Source organism: Parambassis ranga, chromosome 22 (genome assembly GCF_900634625.1).
Source record: "Parambassis ranga chromosome 22, fParRan2.1, whole genome shotgun sequence".
In the NCBI taxonomy this organism is placed as follows: domain Eukaryota; kingdom Metazoa; phylum Chordata; class Actinopteri; family Ambassidae; genus Parambassis; species Parambassis ranga.
Genome location: NC_041042.1, coordinates 8265578 through 8288649, shown reverse-complemented (window position 1 = coordinate 8288649; position 23072 = coordinate 8265578). Strand labels below are relative to the sequence as shown.

General features: G+C 43.0%; 1 protein-coding gene across 14 annotated transcripts in view; it reads left to right on the top strand.

Annotated features, from left to right (window-relative positions):
• esrrb (estrogen-related receptor beta) overlaps positions 1–13013 on the top strand; it is a 42098-nt gene extending 29085 nt beyond the window's left edge. For all 14 annotated transcript variants that reach the window (XM_028395695.1, XM_028395691.1, XM_028395699.1 and 11 more), the window contains 2 exons: positions 7143–7412; positions 10177–13013. In XM_028395695.1, coding sequence (XP_028251496.1) covers positions 7143–7412; positions 10177–10421 — 515 coding nt within the window. In that variant the 3' untranslated portion in view covers positions 10422–13013. The remainder of the gene's footprint in view (positions 1–7142; positions 7413–10176) is intronic.
• The last annotated feature ends 10059 nt before the right edge of the window (positions 13014–23072 follow it).

The following is a 23072-nucleotide window of genomic DNA, read 5'->3' as shown; positions in this document are numbered from 1 at the left end:
CGGTCCCTTACGCATCTAAACTGTTTGGATCACTCCCCACGGGCCATGCATGGTCAGCAGACTGAGAGTTTAACCAAGGAGCTTACTCAGGACTGGATCACAGCTGACCCGATAACACACTCTCATCGTTGTGACCCAAAAATTACACTGATGCCACAGACATGCACAAAAAAACATTTCCATGCTGACAGCAGAGTATTGACTCTGCAGATAAGGAAGCATCGTTCATATATGTGCGTCCAGAAAGAGTAAAAAAGAGTGTCTAACTAGTGTACACTTCTTTTAGTCTTTATTACAAATCAAACCTTTAAAAACTACACTTAGATATAAGACGTAACAGTTCTTAGATCCTGAAGTGCATGATCATTTTAATATGTGTACACTCTAACTGGGATTTTGTGTGTCATGGTGATGAAGCGCCGGTAATCAGATTATACTAACACGTATTGTACAGTGGATAGATTCATAATGTTAATGGGATTTGCCACACACGTTGTGGCAGAGGACTTGTCATTCCAAATGAGTCCATAATGATCATTTAACCCAAAACCAGAGGCAGTAAGCCCGAGTGTATGCTTGCTTAGCGTGCAACCGGAAGGTTGTACTCAACACTCTGCACTACCTGCAAGATTTAAGTAGATTATTCTGATCTGCATCTGTGCAAACAATCACACTTGTCCTTTTGTGTCACACACTTGCTCAAATGTAAAATTACCTATTCTTGTTAGATTCAAATACAGTTTTGAAAAAAAAAAGACCTCCATTTGCGCTGAGTGCTTGGTCTGTGTCTGTCCCTTTGGTGGTGTCTGTATTAGGACAGTGGGTGTCCTCTGGCCATGAAATGGCTGCATAATTGAGTTGTACATGGCTGAACCTGATCAGAGACGGTTCACTGGTTGAGCGAGACTCCATGCACTAACACTCCATGCACCAACGGTACCCCAGGGCAGCCTACCATGCTCAGCTCCTGCTTTATTTCTCGCCCTCCATCCACTACAGGACAAGAAAGGAAAGGGGGGGGGAGTGCTGATTGTATTCTGATAGATTTTTGTGGCCTTGGGCAATGGCATTAAAAAGATTAACAGTTCATTATGAAGTAGACCACATTGATTAGGCCATTGACAGATGGGCCAATAACTAAAGTCCAAATGTAACAATTTAAATGTCACGAAAATTGGCACTTACCTTCTCCCAATTGATTTTTAATTCCTCCTATTCTCAGCGACCATTCAAAAGTGGCATAATGTGGAGAAGAGTGGTCCTATTGAGTTTTAATTGGAGGGCGATTGGAGGATAACAAAGCTGTATCATTAGTGTAGATGATATCTTTGCCTCACAGGGTCCACAGACAGCTTTGTTATCTTGGCCGTGAAAGAGGTCAGTTTACACACATGAAGTGCTTTTTAGGTGTGATGGAGTTTCTCTGCACTTTTAGCTGAAATAAGAACATGTTTATTCAGTCAGACCAGGCTGGTGTCACACATCAAAATCCTTTTTTCACAGGTCTGCCATCGGCCTCATTCTCAGTCTGTCTTTGATTAATTGATAATCACTGCAGAGCTTATGGACACTAGTGTCACTGCTCCAAATAGCACCATGAAGCAGAGTGTAACACGGCTGTTGCCTAAAGGGGTGCAGGGTCATTAGGAGCAGTGTTAGGGGAACGCTGACAGATGGCTTGTTGCTCCTAAGGTGCTAACAACCTTTGACACACATAGCAGTCCACTGTCCAGCCCTTCTGGCCCCACTCCATCACGTAAAGCTGCATTTTACTCTGTCCAAAAGGTTTAGGGAGAAACTCAGTATACTGACAGCTTCAGCACACTAAAACCTGTTTATCACCTTGACCCTGCCGCCTTCCTCAGGAATGGTTGAACATATACTAGTTTGACCCCTGCAGCCCTGTGCTGCCCCACGTCCCATCCCACCCACAGTGGGAATGTCATGCATTCATATGTTAAAACTGCCATGCATGCTGTTTATACAAGAGGTGCTGGTTGTTTGATGTTGGCAGGTTCCCATCACAGCTTTCCAGGCCTGAGTGTTTTCAGCTGGGAATTCTCAAGCAAACACTGACACACCGCTGCTGCTACTGGCCTACATAATAAAACATTTTTTTTCTCAGGAATGTAACTGCTAGAATTTTTCCACAACATTTTTATAATAAAAAGAATAATTTCTAACACTAATTGACTTTTTTTAATAGATTCAGAAAAAGCTAATGAATCAGGCTTGTTTCCATTGTTCCGTTCAGCACTGGTGTTTTGGGAATATTCATCATCTGAGTTTTATTGGATTCCCGCTCATCAGCTCTGCACTTGACAGACAACTGCCTGGCGTGTGGGTTGTTAGCATGGAGGCAGCGATGTTGAAAGGGGATCACGCCTCTTGTATGTTGTCGTGTTTGTGTCAGCTCAACCCTCCACCATAATCACCCACCCGCTCTCCTCCTTCAGCCCCCTCTGGGCTCCTGTTTTCTCTTTGCCATTAAATTGTGAAATCTACTTACTGTGTTGCCAGCCTGATCCCACTCAAGCTGTGTAATCTCCTTGTAATAGAGTGTGAATACTGCCCGGCAATAAATCAGCACCTCATCAGTGCACTTTATTAAATATAGACACCAACAGACAGCTCTTAGTATATTCAATTTACCCTCTGACGTAGGCTTCAACACAGGAGATAAAGATAGATTGAGCAATCAGGTGGATGTTGAGGCCTGAAACCAGGCAGGAGAATGAGAGGAAGGCAGAAAAGCTGCAGAGAGATTTCGATGGGGGTATATATATCGGAGGCAGACAGGCAGTCAGGAGAATTCAGGGCCAGGAAGGGGACATCTGCCAGACAGGTTGGGGGAGGGGTTTGTTTGGTTATTGTGACACAACGAGCAGGTACATCCAACATTGCAATTAGACGTGTGCACTTTTATAACAAAGCTAAATCTATTTAAAATCCTGAGTTATGAAAGTTATGAATCTGTGGCAGCTGTGTAAAATTTAAATCTTTTTGCTGATGTGCCTTTAAGTGATCGTCAGCAGAGCGCCATCCCTCATTAAGCAATGTTACTTGATGGCAGCGAAGATAAATTATGTATAATTATGGCTATGATTAAAGCCTGATTCCTCTTGGTCTTTGGGGCTAAACAGAGATATGTAAAGTCAGTATTGGCCAGTAAGACCCTGGGGAGGGCTAAAGACTTTTCTGCTGGGGTCAGGGGGTCATAGGGTGCAGATTAAAACAAGGGGATTACTGTATTTAACGTTCTTCAACCTCATAACGTTCACAGGCTACTGGTCAAATCACCCATTCCCCAGCCACTCACAATGGGATAATGGGCTGGTTATCACGTCGAAAAAGACGCTAGATAGCCGGCTCTCCTGAAAGTGAGCACTGGAGTGATTAATTTTCAGTCATCAGCCTCCTTCTCACCAACTCAATTTAGTTTGTATTGACATGATTTTGTTCAATATAATAAAAAGCAGCTTTTGTGTCATCAAATCAGTGTCCAGGGAAAGCTTGTAGCAAGCTGAGCTGCTTGTGTTGTACATGTGGCTGGATTTCAGGTCAAATTATTTACGTCAAGCACAGCAATTTATTACCAAGCTGCTATTGATTGGATCCTCCTGACGCTGTCATGTAAATTCAAGAAGAATCATAGTCGGCAGCTGCAAGTAGCACACACACACACACAGGTCCACACAAGCATGTGCACCATTATGAAACAATTTCTTTACTGGTTGTGTGTCATGTTTCCAGATCAGACACTCAGAGCTACATACATTTTTCCTTTGTTCCCTCCTCATTTGAACTCCTGTTTGAAAATACATCGAAGTATGATCATTCAGCCCACTTTGAGGTTTAAAAAAACGCACTGAACCTCTGGGGTCCTGTTAGGGGCAGTTTTACTTCAACTGGAGCCCAGAGAGCACTTGACTTGGCTGAGGTGAGATTGCCGCTGGGCAGAAGTCTTCAGGGCCTGCTTGTCCTTCTGATAGCTGGCCATGATAGATCAGCCCCTGTCCAGCCAGAATTACTCTCTTTCCTCGTTCTATCTCCCTCTTCCTTCTCCCTCATACTTCGTTCCCCTTTTGCTCTCTCTCTCTTTCTTATCTCCCTCCACTCTGGCCCATATCTTCTCCTCTCTTTTATCCTCCATTTCTCTACTGCTCTCTAGCCATCTTTTTTTTCCCCTTTTCCCTCCCTCCCTCTGTCTGCTCTGTTGTCTGATTGAGGGTGAGTTACGAGGGGGCTGCAGCTGGAGGGGGCCACCGTGCCTCGTAATTACATCTCTTTTTATTACCCGCGCTAATGGCCCTCGGGGAGAGGGAAACAATAATAAATTAATAGAATATGAACTCCAGCTCAACAGAAATCTCCAGCATTTCATTTTGGACCGTCCTGTGCTCTGGCAGATGAAACAGTGCTCTGATTAATCTCTGCGTGAGGTTTGGAGCAGCCGTCTGTGTGTTTGGGCTGCCCCCTCCTGCTCAGAGCTGAGGGCTTTTGGGAAGATAAAGGGAGAGATGATGGTTTTGGCTTCTGTTGGTCTTGTTTTCACACATTGAGTTATTAATGATGGTGCACTGATGAAGTTGGTGGTCATGAGGACTTTTAATATGTGTAGTTTCTGTGTCACCTGTATTAATTTAGTTCCTTTGTCCAGACGAATCGGAATTTCAGTAAGCTCATGTAAGGATAAAATATGTCACTAGGGGATTTTAAAAATCAAAATCTCTTTGAAACAGTTTCCTTTATGGCATGTTTAAGTCAAAGTGAACAAAGAAAAAGTCAAGAACTGCATTGTTATTATGTCGGCTATCCACTGCAGACTTCCAGGCAGTGCACTCAGCAGTGGAGTGGAAAAGGCCCTTCAAGCGCACAGACAGGCCCCTCTGATTTGGTCAATATTGTGTCATGTTTGGTCAAACCCCGCCAAGGCAGTGGGCTGGAAATGAAGATGTAAATATTGATATTTCATTAGAGGAAATCACCCACTCCGACGGCACTTAACCGGGCCACCTTCAGAGTGCGGCGGCCGGAGCGCCATGTGACCTGCGGAGTCGGGAAGTCACTTCATTACTCGATTAAATTGAGTGGAAAAAGGCGAGGGAACGACACAAGATCCCATTTGGAGCGATAATTTAGGCCCTGAAGAGAGGGGATGGAGCAGGGGAAAAACACTACCTCTCCATCTCACAACACTGGATTAAATTCAAGGACTTTTAGCGTCAAAGGTAATTGTAGGCTGCTGGGCTGCATGTGTGCATATGGCTGAGAGGTGTCTGTTGTATCAGAACAACTCTAAAGCCACTTCAACAAGCCCTGAACAAGGCCTTCACACGGGCTGTCATATTGGGAGCAGCGTTTTAGTTCCGCTTCAGTCTTCCTTGGCATTAAAAGGCTACACAAAGCCTCGCCTGTGATTGTGATGCCAACCTGATGCGGCAATCAAGACCACGTCCACGCTTGCATGACAATTTCTCTCTGGCCAGTCCAAATTCTGTCCAACATAATGGCCATGTATGCAGACAAGGAAATAACACAACAAAGGATTTTAAGATGCCGTCTGGATATGTGTAATGGCACAGGCCTTTACAAAATATGGCTTATTGCCTCTGCTGATAATAGTCAAGTGTTTTGAGTGCTTTCGGCAGTTTGCTTTGTTGGGTCTAATTTGGGCTCTTCAGACCTCTGACCGGTCCAGCCGGGCACCAGCACCTTTCAGTTAGCACTCTATTCTACCGACTATTGATTCCCCTTCAAAATGTGAAGGCCCTCACATTCTGATCACAATCTGTTAATTAATGTATCCTCCAGCTCTTCCCCTGCAGTGGTCATCACCACGATAAGGAAAATTGAACACTCGGGTACTACTCTGCCTGGCTCTCTCTCTTTTTCTCTCCGTGCTGTCTTTTTTCCACTTTTTCTCTCACGCTTCCTCATTATGTCTCCTATTCTTCTCCAGCTGTATGAATGTGTGTGTGTCCTGGCAGGAAGAGATAAACATCAGGCTGCACCTATGTGTGATCATTTATATTTAAGAGAAAATGTTGAGTGAGAGTGCCTTGGTCAATACTGTAATCTATCGCCCCTTAATCACACAATGGCAGGTAGCGTGACAACGGCTAAACTTGTAAAAGCAATCATATTAATCGGGGCGGAGCTGAACAGCCTAATATGCTGTCATGATGAGTTGCCTGCAGGAATCTGGGGAGTGGGGGTGATGAGGAATGAGTGAAGGGGGGGTTCATGCAGTTTATTGACAGCTAAAGGGTAGTATGAAGGGAGAGGATGGCTATCTGGCTGTCTTGTTCTCGTTAGCTCTTCCTCTCTTTTGGGCCTTTTCATTTGTTTGAATTTCTCCCACCTCATCTTTGAAGGATCTAGCAGTTTGTTTTATCTTACGTGTATTCTGAGCATATGTAGAGGTATATTAGAGGAAAGGAGAGCAGTTTGATTCGCCTAATGTCAACTTCAGCTCACCCGGCTGCTGCTGTAGAATGAGGCCTTCAGTTTAAACAGGTCTTCGGGCTGGGCTTGAACCATGTGACCTTAGTGTGTGTACTTTTATGTGTATGGATTTATGTGCATACATATAGATGTCACGATCCGCATGTGCACATGTGTGTCTGTTTTTCCTGGCTGACACATGTTTGTGTAGTCCTGTGTGTGTGTGTGTGTGTGCATTCCCCTCCTTCTGTTACACGGTGCATGTCATGTCCTCAACCCCTCCAATGAGAATGTGTCTCGGTGCTAATCCCCGTCACACCAATAGAAGAGTGACAGGATACAAGGGGTAACCACATGGCTTTGTGTATCCAAGACCTTTGCACCGATTTACTGTCCTCACTTACAGTAAAGCCCACTCAAGTGCTCTGACACCAGCTTCAAAGAGGACCTTCCACTGTGCATTTAAAATTAAACACCATCACTAACATGTGCCGGCACTCCCAGCTACTGAGGCTCGACAGGTCGTGTTTGTTTTCCTGTTCAGCTCCAAGATCTGCTTTTCTTTCTACTTTGAAATACCTTCTGTTATTTGTGACTGCATCTTGGAATCAGTGTAAATTATATCTTTTGTTGGATGAATATTTATTTCTCTCCTAGATCTTGTCCTCACGTGGTCTCCCTCTCTTCCCATGCAGGCTTTTCTACTCTCTCTCTGGGAGATCAGATGAGTCTACTGCAGAGTGCCTGGATGGAGATCCTCATCCTCAGCATTGTGTTCCGCTCGTTGCCGTACGAAGACGAGTTGGTGTACGCCGAGGACTACATCATGGATGAAGAGCACTCACGGTTGACAGGCCTGCTTGACCTCTACGTCTCCATCCTGCAGCTGGTCCGCAAATACAAGAAGCTCAAAGTGGAGAAGGAGGAGTTTGTGACCCTCAAAGCCATCGCCCTCGCCAACTCAGGTGGGCACGTTAACACACATCGTGACACGTGCACTTTTTATTTTAATCAAGACTACAAAAATGAGAAAACATAGAAATTATTTAATGAAATGATTATAAAATACTATACAACATTTTTTTAAATTTGATGTTAACATTTAGTATTTGTTAATAGCTGAATATTTAAATTATTTTTAATTATATATTAATATTTAATTATTTATCTAATGGCCTTGAAATCTAAATTTCAACTTCTAATATTGTGAGTGTATTCATTTTACTCTTAATTGTTTTGTTCCATGTTTTAATTTATTTTTGTGCTACAATTTTCACATTTGTATAAAACAAAAATATATACTATTAAGATTAGAAATATTCTGTTACCCTAAAACTTTCATGCACATTTGAGATAAAAACCAAACAAACGTATTAAAAACAATAAAGGTTTCCACATTTATTTACATAAATAAATATCTGTACAGTACAGACTTTAAATGGTACTCATGCTTTCCTCTTCCTTTTTTTTTTACTGGACCTCTGAGGATTGCATAGCAGACAGTGTAATATTCAGAAACTAGGTTTTGTCTAACATAGTTTCAGAAATGACATTTCTTAGTTTTTCAGGAGTTTGTCAGCGTAACCTTTAGTTTGCAGCATGAGATGGAGAGATGGAGAGAAGATAAGGCCAGTGTGGAGGAGAAAGAGGGATGGAGGAGTGAGCTTTTTTTTTTTTTTTTTTTTTTTTTTTTAATTGAACACCTTCTGTGTTGTGGTATTTCTCCGGCGCTCCCTCTCCCTCCTCTTTTTCTCCATCTCCATAACAGTAGCTGCAGGGCACAGCAGCCACGGGAGATAAATTTAGCATTTCATTAGGAGCACAGGGGCTGTCAATAAAATGTGTTAAGTCGAATGGAATGAGTATCAGGGAGTGATAGGCCTTGTTTGTTCCAATGCGAAGACAGCACGCTGCTATTGACAGGCGCCTTTTGAGAAGGCAGGACCTGTCCCACTCTGATCAATGCACGCCTGGGTCACCGGGCCGCTCTCCCTTGTTTTGTCCGGGACTGAAAAATGAAAATGCTGATGGTGGGACTTTGCTTTCAGACAACAGGGCTTTGGTAGGGAGGTGGGGTGAGGGAGACAGGAGAGATGGGGGAGAGGAGGAGGAGGAGGAGGGTGTCCGGAACGTTAGAACAAGGTCTCTGGGAGATCACTCTCCCGGGAGCCCCTCTGTCTGACAGCTGTGAAAATTCATAGCGATTGATTTTGTAATTAGCAGTTTATCAATCGAATCGACATGGGCTCACTGATGGATTGCGAGGAAATTGTTTCTTCAAAGTTGTTTTTTTATTTTTTTTTTTTTAGTCTACCCCTCCTCCGGTGACTGCAAGCTGCGTGCTCGTCGTGTCCTGCCCTCTTTTCCCTCCCATCTGTTGTGATGTCTCCATCTTTTTTTATTTTCTCCCCGCTGCTAAACATTCCATTAAAGCACAGTTCAAATCAAATTTATTGCTAAAATGTGTGTCAGTGCGTGAGTGTGAAAAACAGACGAAACACTGTTTTGATTTGGAAGGCTTGTTAGGGTGTGAATGCAGCCTCTGTGAAGAGAACGACAGATAATTATGTCACACCACATCCTCATCTGAGAGGTTTTTATTTTATTTTTTGCCTTTTGTTCTCCTCATCCCCCCACTCCCCCCTCCTTCCACAGTCACTTTACAAAACGACCTACTTCATTTTACCACTGTGGATTTGAAAACCGTCAGGGTGAGAAATGTCTCAAGGTCTTGGGAATACAGTTGTTCCAGTCAATGAATTTGGGGCGAAGCCTGAAATCTGTTTTGCCTTTTATTGTCCCGTGTGGTAAAATATGCACCGCCAAGGTGAGACGAGTCAGGCAGCCAATGACATGCTGCCTCCGGAGTGCCAGATGCCAGTTAACCAGTGAGGAAAAGTGTGACCCCAGACTGTCCCTGAGAGAGAGACGGAGACAGAGGCTGAAAAATAGGCAGAGAGTGAGAAGGGATAACATGATGTACAGTAGGACTGGTGAAGTCGAACAAAACGTTACAGGAGGAAAGCCAGACTGAAGAGGGAGAGATGCTGTACATGACTTAAATTTAAATACTCCATTTTTTTATCTGTAGCTGTAAAATAAGACCATCTGTGTTTGTTTTCTTCTCCACATTGATGGTTAGAAGCTCCTTTGAGGGGAAGTAGGAAGGAAATTAATTGAAAGGAAGTGTTGTATTCATCTCACGCTTGTTTATGGTGTCCAATTCTCTAATGGAGCCCCCTTTTTTTCCTTTTGTTTTGTTTTGTTTGAAAACAATCCGTCCCCTGGAACAGCGAGGTGTTTAATGTGTACTCACTCAGCAGTGATTGGGTGCAATTCATGCCATTGTTACGGGAGGATAACATTGATTTTCAGTCCCACCGGTCAAGGGCCATATGAACAGCCCACCCAGTCCACAAAAGGATAAATATATAAAGAAAATAAAACAGATGTTTTATTTTTTTGTTTTGTTTTGTTTCTTTTTTATGATCTATTCTTTATCTTGTCAGGGTGTGTGAGTTATACTGATAACCGTGTTCCTCTTTCTGCTACTGACAGAGCAGTAAAGATCAATCACAAGATTTAATTTTGTTTTAGAAAAATCCATTCCCTGTGATTCACGTTGTATTACCCTGTTTCTCAAAGTGCAAACTATAGTTCTTTTTTTTATTTTTCAAATTTGAAAGTCCATCAATCTTCATGCAGCTGTCTGTGCTCTCATCCCTTCAGACTCCATGCACATAGAGGACATGGAGGCGGTCCAGAAGCTTCAGGACGCTCTGCATGAGGCCCTGCAGGACTACGAGGGCAACCAGCATCAGGAGGACCCACGACGGGCTGGCAAACTGCTCATGACCCTGCCCCTGCTGAGGCAGACGGCCACTAAGGCTGTGCAGCACTTTTACAGCATCAAGGTGCAGGGCAAAGTGCCCATGCACAAACTCTTCTTGGAGATGCTGGAGGCCAAGGTCTGATCACAGGGTGGCTGATTGGCCATGGCAACAGTGGAGGACTGCATACAGAGATTGACTTGAACCAAGGCTGAAGGTTCTCAGGAGAGGGAGACACCCTCTGACAGCGCAGGACAGAGACCCACCTCTCTCACTCCACCTCTTCCTGGAACCCGAGGACACTAATTAAAAAAGAACAAATGCAAAACTTGGTTATTAGTATAAATATAAAATGATGCAGATTAATTTAAAATATATAAGAAATACTATGTACAGTAAATTTTTTGTTTTTTTGTTAATTGTCGGTGGTCATGTTGTAAATGAAGAAGGACCCCTCTGCCCCTCAGCATCTTCAGAATAAGTAGTTGCCAGATCTTGATAACAAGATGAAGATTTTTTTTTTCAGAAAATTAAAAGTTCCTAAAAAATTTCTGAAGACAGCAGAGGTGTCAACAAGCATAAACAGACTCACTTGTCTCACAGTTGTGTTTTTTTGCCTGGACTTGACCAGGACATGTAAATATTTATTATTTGGAAGACTGAGTGTACAGTTCAAAGTGTGGTGAACTTGGTGGCCAATTTCTCTTGTTCTCCTCCTGGGGAAAAAAAAACAAAACAAAAAAAAAACAAACTAAAGTTGTTACCTAAATGTGAACTCTTATCAGTTTAAATGTCCTTGGATATACCTCTCCAGAGCAGTAAGCCGTGTGATCTTTGTGGATCTGTCTCAGACTGGAAGACTTGCTGGTCCCATGTTTAACCAAACTAGCATAGGCAGGTACAAATAGTCAGTTGTCTTATTCTGTAGTAACTCAGCAATAAAGGGAGCCATTGGGGAGCCAGGCTTAACTTATCATATGTGTGCTTTTCAATGCTGCTGTCGCTAAAAGACCATGCTTGTGTGTTATCTCTGTCCCACCACTGTGTCACACTAGTGTTCCTAAACTTCCGTGTTGGTGCAACCCCAGATTTGGTCATTGTGGAAATTGCCTCTTGACATGCAAATAGATGACCTGATTCCAGCTTGGTGAGAGATCATCAGCGGGTTTGGTGTGGACGTATCAAAGGATTTATGCCGGGTGGCAGAAGTCCAGGAGATTCCATGTTCAAACAATCAGAGGCCCATTTGTCAACCGCTCTATTTTGGGCCCCTTTAAGCTTTGGAAGAGTCATCCCACACACACAGGGAGCAAGGTGGCCAGCATATGCTCTCGCCATTTTAGACACCTCCCGTCTTTTAATAGCCATGTCTGCATTTATAGGGTTTCGACCAAACAGAGGTAAATGGCAGGTGCAGAGCCAGAGCGGTGGCACTTCACACTGGGTTTATTTTTAACCCAGCAGGCGGTGGTTGTCTGTGTAAGCTCCTCACCAGGAGTACAGTAGACACGTCAAACACTTCATTTTGACCTCATGTTGACACAGTGGACAGTGCAGAGTAGCACCCTCTCCACCGGCCGGGAGGCAGGGAGGCAGGCGTCTGTGAGGACAACTCGAGATGTCCAGGCATGCACATGTGAATAGCTATGCAAGAAACAAAGTGTCAACATGCTCCAAAGGGTAAGAGCAGCTCAACAGTGTGTCAGTACGAGGTGTGATCCCTGGTGGGAGAAAGATCTCACACTCCCTTCTCCCCCTGTTTAACTACAGGTGCATTACGCTGACCAGCAGAGCCATGCCATTGGTCTCCATGTGAGAGGGGAATGCTTATACTGCTGAAAGATTTTATGTGATGTGATAAATTGTGGCACTGTCACAACAATATGATACTGTGATCAAAGGAATCCCTGACATTGCAGTAGGGTAGAGTTGCCGCCATGCTTGTGATATCAATGGCTAGCACTGATCCAGAGGCTGGCATGCCTTTTTATACAGCAGCCTGATTGGGCACATAGTGGAAGATGACTACCCACTCCTGCTCCTCTTCATCACCCACCTATCCCCAACTTGAGCTCGCCGCTGTCCAGTTAACAAGCTCCACTGTAGAGGGTGACATTATAACTTGAGTTGTTTTACTGTTGTGCAATACAACAGGGACCAATTCTGACTGAAACCATGCTGAAAGCATGCTTTTACTTAGATTTGGAAGAATTTGTATGCTATAAGTGACATATTCTAAATCCCTCTAATCAGAAAAAAATGTATCCTGTGTATCAAAACTACTATATTTGATTTGCTCTACTGATGACATACTTTTGTGCTTGTTTAAATAAAAGTGCAGTGTAAATGAAACCTTTTGCAGGAAATCTTTACAAATAGGATTTTGTAGTGGCCCAAGATGATCAGCCATAAGAATCATACTAATTTTGATTCTTTTCCTTTGTACCTTGCAATATGACACTGTGTTAAGTAAAAGACAACATGTCTTACATCAACAAACTGTGTCTACGTGTGTAAATATATCAGCGTCAAAACAGTAGGTTGCCGAAATACCATGAAAATAAAGTATGCAGCGTCCTGCTGACTACTACCTCATTATCATATTGTCAATATTTCTCTGAGTCACCACTTTCTGCTCTATATCATCCTCATGTCTGTGACATACCTGAGCCATCCGTGTTTTTATTAAAAAAAGAAAAAGACTATCCCTCAGTGCTCCTGCCAAAATATTTGTAATCGTAGTTATGGATCTTCTCCACTTCATTCTTCATAGATCTGTCTGTGAAGGTAAAGCATGCTTCACGTTGACCAGATGAGTTGGCCATCAGTGGGTGTGACTCCCATTATTATGTTTTTTTTTTTTGGTAACTAAGCGGGTATGTGTTTATATGAACATCAGTGTGTCAGAATTGGTCCCTTGATGATAAATTGCAGACGGGGGCAGGTAACAGTTTTCCTGCTTCTGTGCTCTGAGTATTTATGGTGTGAAATATATCATTTGGCAATGGTGTACATTGATATCTCTGATCGTTGAATCACCAATATCTGTATAAATTTTATGTTTTGATTTTCAAAAAGGTAAAGGATCAATGAATTAAATACTCAATGAACTCTGTGATTTCTTTGTGTTGTGACTACATTTTTGTGTCTCTGCAAAACCTTAATGTACAACCATGTCTCTCTCCAGATCCTATCCAGCGTCCAGCCATAATTTCCTCTCATGTTGGACTGAGGCTGACTCACTATCACGTCTTGAGGTACAAAGTGGTATCACAGGGTGGTTGGTGCTAGCTCATTAGTTTGCAATCTTAACTAGAAATTTCTGTTCATTTCTCACATTCTGCTTTTAAATTTTCGACCCGGGAAGCTTGAGGTTACATGAGTATATTTAATTCCATGAAAACCAAATGTGTATATGTTTTTCCAGCCCCATTTCTATGTATTCATAGAGACGAGGACTCATCCTGATAGCAGCTGATAGCAGCTGAAAGCAGCGGTTGCGCGACAGGAGCAGTTTATATTGTAGCATTGTAAAATAATGCTATGAATTTGTTTTAAGATCATCTTTACTTAACCCCTTACCAGGTTTTTAACGCCTAAAGTCATTTTTTATGCCATATCTAGTTAAAAGTTAACCGTGGGTGACAAACAAAACTTAAGAACAAGCGAAAATGACACAGCTCACGGTGTCAAGGGGCTTGAACCTCGGACCCCTCTAGGACAGTCCACGGCAATCGATGTCAAGTCCACCTTCTTAGTCTGACCCTAAATAATCAGATGATGTCAGCCAACATGATCATATAATTTGTTAGCAAAACGGTAACTATGTATCGTATCTGGCAGGTTTGGTATTATTGACCCCAGCATGTTTTTTGTAAGGACCTGTTGGTTTTCAATGACTTGAATATTTTTAACAGTCTAATGAATTGCAGCTCTTTATAGATGTAATGTTATAGCATGTGCTTTTTATGATTATAGTAGCAACAGCACAGTCTGTCTACCCTGATCCCTGCTCTCTGCTCGGTCTATAAGAGTTCAACGATGGGACAGAACAAAGAGCAGATCCCAGCTCCCAGAAGAGATCGGTGACAGTATGTGAGGCGAGCCAGTGAAAGATTCACGCAGGCCACCCAACCATCCACCAATCAACCACAGCCACTGCAGGGCCAGGAACTGTTGAAAATGGATCCGTCACAGGAAACAGGCAGACAGACACGCCAACGCTGATGGAGGAGGGGGGAAGTGAGGGGCTGTGGCTCCATTATTTCAGGAAGCTGATATTCCAGGGAGTTAAAGTATTCCCTTCTCTATATCATTATGAGAGCCAATTTCCCTTTTTGAAATAACGCCTTGCTAACCAATTAATTGTAATAATCCTCCATGTGGAAACAATGGCATCACAAGACAAGAAACAAAATGAATTGAGGATAAAAGGGAAGAAAAGGGAGATCTGAAGGCCCACACTGACAAAATGTAGAGCACCGGTGCCAGGTGCTGTGTTTTAAAAGCACTGTGCTCCTCGTTTCTCATGCAAATCACCCAGTTGGACCAGATATTGCCATCAATAAGTTTCTCGCAGATACAGTAGCAAGGCAATCATTTACCTCCATTGACAGGTCAAAACACCTTTCATTAGAGTTACGAGGCATCTCATCAAGATGCGGACCCGCCAGCAGCTGTATGACTGCTGTGTATTGCTTAAGTGTGTTTCATTATTCCCAAAGCAACGTTGATGATGGTGAGGGAAAGGATTACACGTCAGGGTGAGTGATTGGGTTTGAACAGAGCTGCTGCATACACTTTGTATCAACCCAGGGCTCAAATTACACTTAGGTTGAAAACGGAGCACGTAAATGCCCAGGAGAGCTTGTGGCACAGAAATGAAGAGTGGGCCACCATCTTTCTCTCTCTCTCACTCACTCTCTCTCTCTCTCTCACACACATGCACACACTTTTCATCTCTTTCTTTGTCAAATTTTCTTTTGAGCCCCCCTCTCCTTCTCCCCGCTCCCCCTTCCCATGCTCTCCTGCTTGTTTTTGAGGCACAACCATTCTTTATGGGCATTCTTATTGTTCCTCTGATTCTGTTATGTGTATTTATTGCTCCATTTGTGAAATTGGAGGCACTGGCCGACAAGCCTATTACTATTCAATAACAGGAGCTGGGCATTTTCACAACCGCGAGCCCAGACAGAAACGTTACGTCACATCAATTTCAGAAGGCAGACAGTTGGCTATATTGTTGTTGTGTATTATATTGGCGAGGTAAATTCACCCATCTCTGCAAAAGGAATCTGTGAATGCGACCAGTCAACAGCACATTTGGTCTTCAACAAAAGGACAGTTGGCTCAAGAGTAGATCTATTTCCTAATAGATCCTGGTTACTGCTGCGCTGTACCTGTCCTGACTAGCAGTATCTGAGCCATGCATCCCCACACCTCTGACCCTGCCCAAGACTCTCTTTGGCTGATCAATAGGCTGTCAAAGTGCCTAGCAGGCACACAGACCAGGCCATCTGAGATTTCGCCCTCTCATTGTCCATCTTCACTGTTTTAAGTGCATTTATCAGGTTACACTCCTGCTCTCCTCTCCACTTAATGCACAGTTGAGCGACTGTCCTACAAAAACCCAATGGCCATCAGCAGACCTTTGTCCCAGTTTTTGTAAATTACTCTAGTTACATTTTTCACCAGACCGTTATGCAATCATTCGGTGAAATCGGACACTTTCAGCATAAGTGCAGTTTTGATCTGATGTCAGTCTGCTGAAGGTGTCAGAAAAAAATCTGGAGCAGAAAAGGGAAATGTAAACATCACATCAAACCCCGCGTTTTTTGCATAACATCTGCGTGTGGTTCTGGTTCTTTAGAAGGAGCTGCAGTCTCTAAGTTTTAGCTGATACAGAAATTAAGCCAACCCATGAAATCCCCTGAGAACAAGTCCCAAAGGATGCAGAGAGAAGACACCACACAGGATGAGTGGAGACCACACTGACCCTCCAGCGTTGCAAAGAAAATCATTGTGTTCTCCAAACACTCGAATATTGTAGGAACACAAGTACTGCAAGAGAGCAGGTCGGTAATAAACTGCACACACACACAGATAACTGGATGTGAAGGGTTTTTGTTCTTCATTTGAGATTTATTTACCCAACTGTATCTTTATCTGTGCTGCTCACTGATATGAAGCTGTGGGGGAAGCAGAAATATTTCCAACTATCTCCTGAATGTATCTCCCTCCACCCAAGGAAAACACAGTTGTGGGAAGTAGTGGAGGGGGTTGGGGGGGCTCCTCTTCTCTCTACTGTTTTATTGCCTCTGCCATGTATTCACACGTTCTTATGGGCTTTTCCAATTTAACCACTGGTTTGGAAATAATGAAGGAAGATAAGGAACATTGATAAGGATGGATACGTCCATCAAACAGAGAAAAACTCACACAGAGGGTGCAGTGTGTGCTCACTTCACAGGCGTTTAACACAATTACACTGTTATTACTGTGTTGTTTGAATTATTTTAAGACAGTTGTTTCATCTGAGTGTGGAGCGGTGATTGTTCTAGGTTTTTAGAAGTAGAATTTAAATAAATAATTATTATTAATTTTTCTATAGATTTTGTATTCTTTAATTGACATAGGAATTGTTTTAAGTATTGTGTAAAGTGTGTATTGTGTAAATACAGTTTTTGTCATTGGTACAGATTGCTGATCTGCACTGGGGATACTTGGATTTACTGGGACCAACGAGAATTTCCTGGCGTCCAAAGAAGTGCCAGGGAGGAAATGGTCAGGCTCAACTCCAGAGGGAAGCCATGGATGGACTTGACCTTTTCGGCATGTCAAGCAAAGGTTAGAAATCTCCACTGGCCTTCAAGCAAATGCACTTGTTTGCCATAATGGAGGAGGCCCCTGCCTTTTTGAGCCAGAGACCAGGTCTGGTCCCGAGAGAGTTCTCTCTGATGGAATTCTCTCTGCACACACACACACACATTCAGCCTACTGTCTCCAGTACTCCCTGCTATAATTATGTCCAAGTGAGTGCCAAGCTTTCTTGATGCCAACAATCCAAACTCAACACGTTTTATAAAGATAAATTGCATTTCATGTTATAAAATGTGCTGCATCATATTTCACATCATGACCATCCTTTATTATCATTTTCATGTCATTTCAGCGGGGAGTCAGCACCATGATAAGAGTGCATGTGATGTGAGAAAAAGATACATGATCAACCAGCAAGGAAATCACCCATCCCTTATCCTCTTATGAGATATACTATAGAAATCTCATAAATATTGGTAAGACACTGTCTGGTGCCTATAGACATGTTGTACATCATATAACACATATGACCGCTCGTAATTCACACATTTATATTCACAAACGTGATTTTGTATTTAAAATATGACTCATAAAGCATGATATATGGAAATTGACAGATCATATGTGATTCCTGAATTAAATATCATACAGATCACATGTTTTATGTCCTTTGCTCTCCTTGCCTGTGAAAGGAGCCTTGACCATGCAGGTAATTTACAGTGTTATGGGATGAGTGCAAAACATGCTGTAAATAAATAAGACTCGACCCATTTCATTTTAGGACAGTGGGGAGGTTAGCCAAACCCCCCCACCCCCTCCCTCCCCATTCTTTCCCTCCCCTGCAGTACCCCCCACCCCGCTGCGGCCCCATTGAAACAGTGATGTCCCTTCACCGGGTGCATCTGTATATCACCCAGAGAAGAGGGGACTGCAAATGGGGCAGCAAGCGACACTATGCAGTCCATTTGCTAATTTCAATATGGTGTCCGTCTGCGTGGGTATGGCCTTGGGCACTGTAGCAACCCCCCTCCTGGTTCAGCACAGCTCCCCCCCCACAGTCTCTCCCCTGTGTCCCTTTGACCTTGCACTCAATCACAAACAGACCTCATACACACATATTGACATTATAAGACACTATACACACATAACATCTGCTCCAGTAGCTTTTGGTACATTTCTGTTTTTAAATTACACACACTCAGATACATTTTTATAGTACACTGATATGAATGTTTTTTTTTTCATTTTTGTTAGTTTAAGTGAAAAATCTAACTGAGACTGTAGCAAAAACAAAGACTACGTCTGCCTGAGCCTGACAAGCAGCAGTGTGCAGCTGGGGATCCTTCCTCTTGTCTTTGTGCAGTGAAAGCTCATGTTTCTGCAGGCATTTTAGGACAGTTTTCAGTTCAATTAACACTGTCATTATCACATTATAAATTATTTTAGAAATTCCAAGAACCCCCTTTAAGTGTGTGTGTGTGTGTGTTTGTGTGTGTTCTATAGCTGTCTCTTGGACACACACCACATATATGGCCGCTTTTGAATTGCTGTGATTTGCTCAATAACTCTCTACAGTGATATGACTATGATCATTGCCCAGCTGTACTAGTGTAATATCAAATGAGCAAATTAAGTGCGCTTAATTTGCTCCTGCCCACCTTCAGTTAAATGTGTTTCCATTGCTGCTAAAAATAATTTGAAAATAACAAACAGGAATTTTGTCCCTGTGTCTCTTCCTCTGTCATTGTTTTGTCCTCACTGCCCACCATATCTGACCGGCCGCTATTTAAAGGTTTACTGGCCCATGAATCGTGATTAAAACATCTCCCGTGAAATGTTTTACAGTTGTTGCAGTTTGTGCCTCCTAACATGTCTGTGCATCTTCTCTCACCCTCCCTTTCAGTTTTAATGTGTCTGTGTGGGCGTGTGTGTGTGTGTGTGTGTGCATGTGTGTGAGGGATAGGTGTTAGAGCAGAAGCAGAGGGAATATTACACAATCCTCTGTGCATTATTGTAATTAGATTTCCCAGGATAGCTCAATTAAGTCATACTGCTCCGGGGACCCGTGGTTTGTGGTTTGACACTCACTCACAAGGGGTCCAGTGTGTTAAGTAAGGCAGAGAAACACAACTAAAGTGGACAGTATATCCAGATTTTGTCTCAACATGTCTCTCTCACCGTAGCAGTATATTTGTTTTGCCTTTTTTTTTTTTTTTTTTTGCTTACACAGAGGGCAGGTAAAGGTAGAACCCATAGTGCATGCTGCTGTAGAATGAAGGGCAGCACAGTTAGCCAAGGACAGCCTTCTAATGTAATGTAATGTATATTCTAATGAGAAGAGCTCCATCTATGGACCACCTGTTGAACTGCAATCATGACAAAATCCCTTAAATCCAGTTGAGAAGACATTCGGTGTGTTAGGGAAAATGCTTGTGTGTGGTAAACAATTTCAAAACTCTATTTTTAGCAGCCACAGGATAAATGTGATGGACACTCAGTATTACAGCAGAGGTCAGTTTTAAAGGGCTGTCCTGGCTTTTTGTGATTATTTATTTGTATGAATGGCAACAAACATGAATATGTTTGGAGGAATTGCATGTCATGTGTGGTGACAAAGGGAGATTCAGCACTTTTGATGATATGTGGTTACATTACTGGTCTCAAGGCTGGCGCCGAGTTTAAATGCTCCAGTAACATTTCCTTTTATTTATATCCGCAGACCTTGGCTGAAATAAATGAGTTGAGACAAGTGTGAGGGGGCCGATGTTACGAACAATTTCTTCCTGACGTCGGGAAACGAGTATGCTGCGAGACATTCAACTCTTTCACTGCCAGTGGCTGACAGGCCGTCCCGGCTCGGCAGCAGGAGGCCTCTTAAAAAGATTCAATGTCGGCATCAACGTGAAAGTCGTTGTGTCATTATCTTAAATCTTAACTATCCAGCAGGATGAAAGTGTGAGAGACAACCATATCTGTCAGGGGTCGGCAGGAGATGTTTTATTCTCTGTGTACAGTGAGTGCCCCTCTCACACGCTGAGATTAGCAGTCCCAACCGAGGAAGTCACTCTGCAAGGGTCATTCTGCAGCCTGCCTTCAATTTACTGCCACTTTTAATATTCTGTCATAGTTAAATTTTTTATTGCCCTCTTTTATGACCATATCCTTATGTCCCGTGCTTATGAACTTTTCTATGCAAATCACTCACTTGAATCAAAAATGGAATCCTGTGCTCTTTGTTTTCAGACAGCTGAGACATCAAGAAAATCTGAGGCTTCTCGCCGTCAACACATTTCTCCTCTGCTGCAGTATGTGTGTGTGGTCTAGTGGATGGAAGGGGACAGCTGTCCAGACACAAACAAGTGAAGAAACAGCCTCAGATATTTGGAATTCAAACTGACGTCAGCTCACTACTGCACCATTCACAACAACATTCACAAGTTTCTCCATGTAAGAATAAGTGGACTCTGCCGTGAGAACAAACAGCACATCCTGAGCTGAATGTAATGATTCTGTCTTTTTTCCCCTGCTATAACACTGCACATGGACTCACAGGGGACTAGTTTCTCTGAGCTCAACATTTGTACTTGCTTCACCTCGCTGTATTTTCACACTCTTCTTGCTCCCTGACGACTGCCCCGTTCTTGTTTTCTCTTCCTTTGAGGCTTGACAGGCCAGTGGGCGTCTCTCTCTCGCTCTCAGAGAGAAAAAGAGTGGCAAAAAGGATGAGCTGCAGATTTACGACTGCATGGATCTGCCACTTTGAGGATGAAGTTTATGAATACATTACAATTTTGTCCTCTGATGCTGCTGTCATTTGCATTAGAGGTTACACCATCACATATGAAGAAGCACGCTTTTTAATACACCAAAGTACGGATCATCCAGCCGGCCTGCCAAGTGGAGACTGCTCCAGAGACTGACCAGTGGCCATTGTCCTGGTGCCATGGTGACTGGGATCAATCAATATTGCATTAGTATGATCGCACTATATGGATACCAGTATCTTGGTGGCTGTCTGTCGCTTTCTGTGGGCCTCACACACACACACATGGACTTTTAATGATAGTTATTTGATTGGGAAAGGTGCATCGAGGAGAGGGCAGACCTGACCGGGGTGATGTGTGGATGTGCAGGGGGCCTCTAAGTGCTCATGAATGGCCCTAATGAGGGTGGCAAATGGAGACATAAAGAGGGAATGGGTACACTTTTCACTTTAGTCTGACATACCGTTGCTGCCCCCCAAAGCCCTTGAGGGGGCATTTGTAGAAGGTGCGACCATGCTTCAAATCCTCCTCCTCCTCGGACTAATTGTTGAGGATATTGACCTTGGAAAAGAGGAGAGAATGAGGGGAGGGAGGGGAAACTGGGTGAAGGGTTGAGGTGGTGCACAGTTCATGCCGGTTACTTGACCTACAGGAAATGTTAAACTGGCCCACACACACATGTAGTTTACAGTATATATGTAAAAGGACCAAAAGGAGTGACGTGCAAATCAAAATGCATCAGTGGATTTGGCATCATCACTCCCGTTTCTGGCCTTGTTTTCACCCCCCGTCATTGATTTGGAGCTCACACAGCACTATTGGATCCATAAGGGAGAATGCGAGGGTCTCGCACACAAACATCCCCATCCCTGCATCCCTTGCCCTGACCCCCATCTGTGTTGGACAAGTTCACCATCCTGTTCTTCCTCAAGTCCCAGTCAATGAGTGTCAATATGCTGGATTGGCCGGGCGACAGGGGCTAGAAAGGGAGTCGATGAGCGGCTGATAAACAGCGAGAGGCTGCTTTGTTTTAGTAATGACGGCTTAAACGAACGCCCACCGGCCCTTCCGTTAACCCGCAGCGTCACCTCAAACAACAAGCTTTCATCAATACTGGGACAGACACAAACCCCTCTGTTTAACTGCAGTTTATGGAGAACATGACCATTTTTTTGTCATTTCATTTGATGCAATTTAAAACAACAAGACTAAAGCTGTAGGTGTTCTGATCCAGGTCAAAGGTTACACGGTGTCATATCTTAACACTCTTTATTGTTAAGAAATGAGAAATCTAAAGATTTTGGAGCTCTAAAACATTTCCTTTTTATTTTTCAAGCTGATTAATTGCCAGCTTAATGGCATTTTATAATGTTACATTAACACTTTAACGATTTAATACTCTTGCTCCTGCATTGTAATATCCAAAGTTCATTAGAAGTAAATCATTTCTCATTACTGATGGCGCTGTGGTTATTGAAATTGTAATTCTGATTTATATCTCACAGAGATATATAGTGTGCTGAAAAAAATCAGGGATGCAGAAGGAAACATTTTATCTATGTGAGACACATACGCATGCATTTACAACACATCTACACACAGAGGTATGTTAGATGACATAAAAGTCAGATTATGTTTCAAAGCCATTGCTGCAGTTTCAGGGTGTTTTGTGTTTGTGTTACTGACAGAAATGACACTTTACATCTGATGCAGTGTAACATCGCTCCTACAGCTGTATGCCTGTCTGCTGTAAAATCACCTTCCCACACTGGTTTTACCTCCAGCTGTCATTTTACTCCTTTACTGGATATACTCCTGCTCACGGTGTTAATTTTACAATATGTAGATGTGGTTTACAGACGTAACAAAACACTGAGATATGTAAATCACGCTGCTATGATACATTTATTAGATTGATATTTGAGAGTAAAAGAATTATATTTTCAACAGCTCATTGCTCCTCTCAACAGTTAGCATAAAGGCTGCTTTGACCACTGGCTGTGCTGTATGACTGCAAACAAAAGCCTTTTACAACAAAGCCCTCCTCCTCGCCTATGACAGGCTTTTATGGCATGACAGTTGCACTATACCTTCGCAATTACTTTTCAATTAGCACGATGAACATTTCCAACACTGCGGCGCAATTATTTTATAGCCCAGTGTCTTAGCCCATTAATGGTGCTACCAACAGCACGGGAAGTGATAAACCATC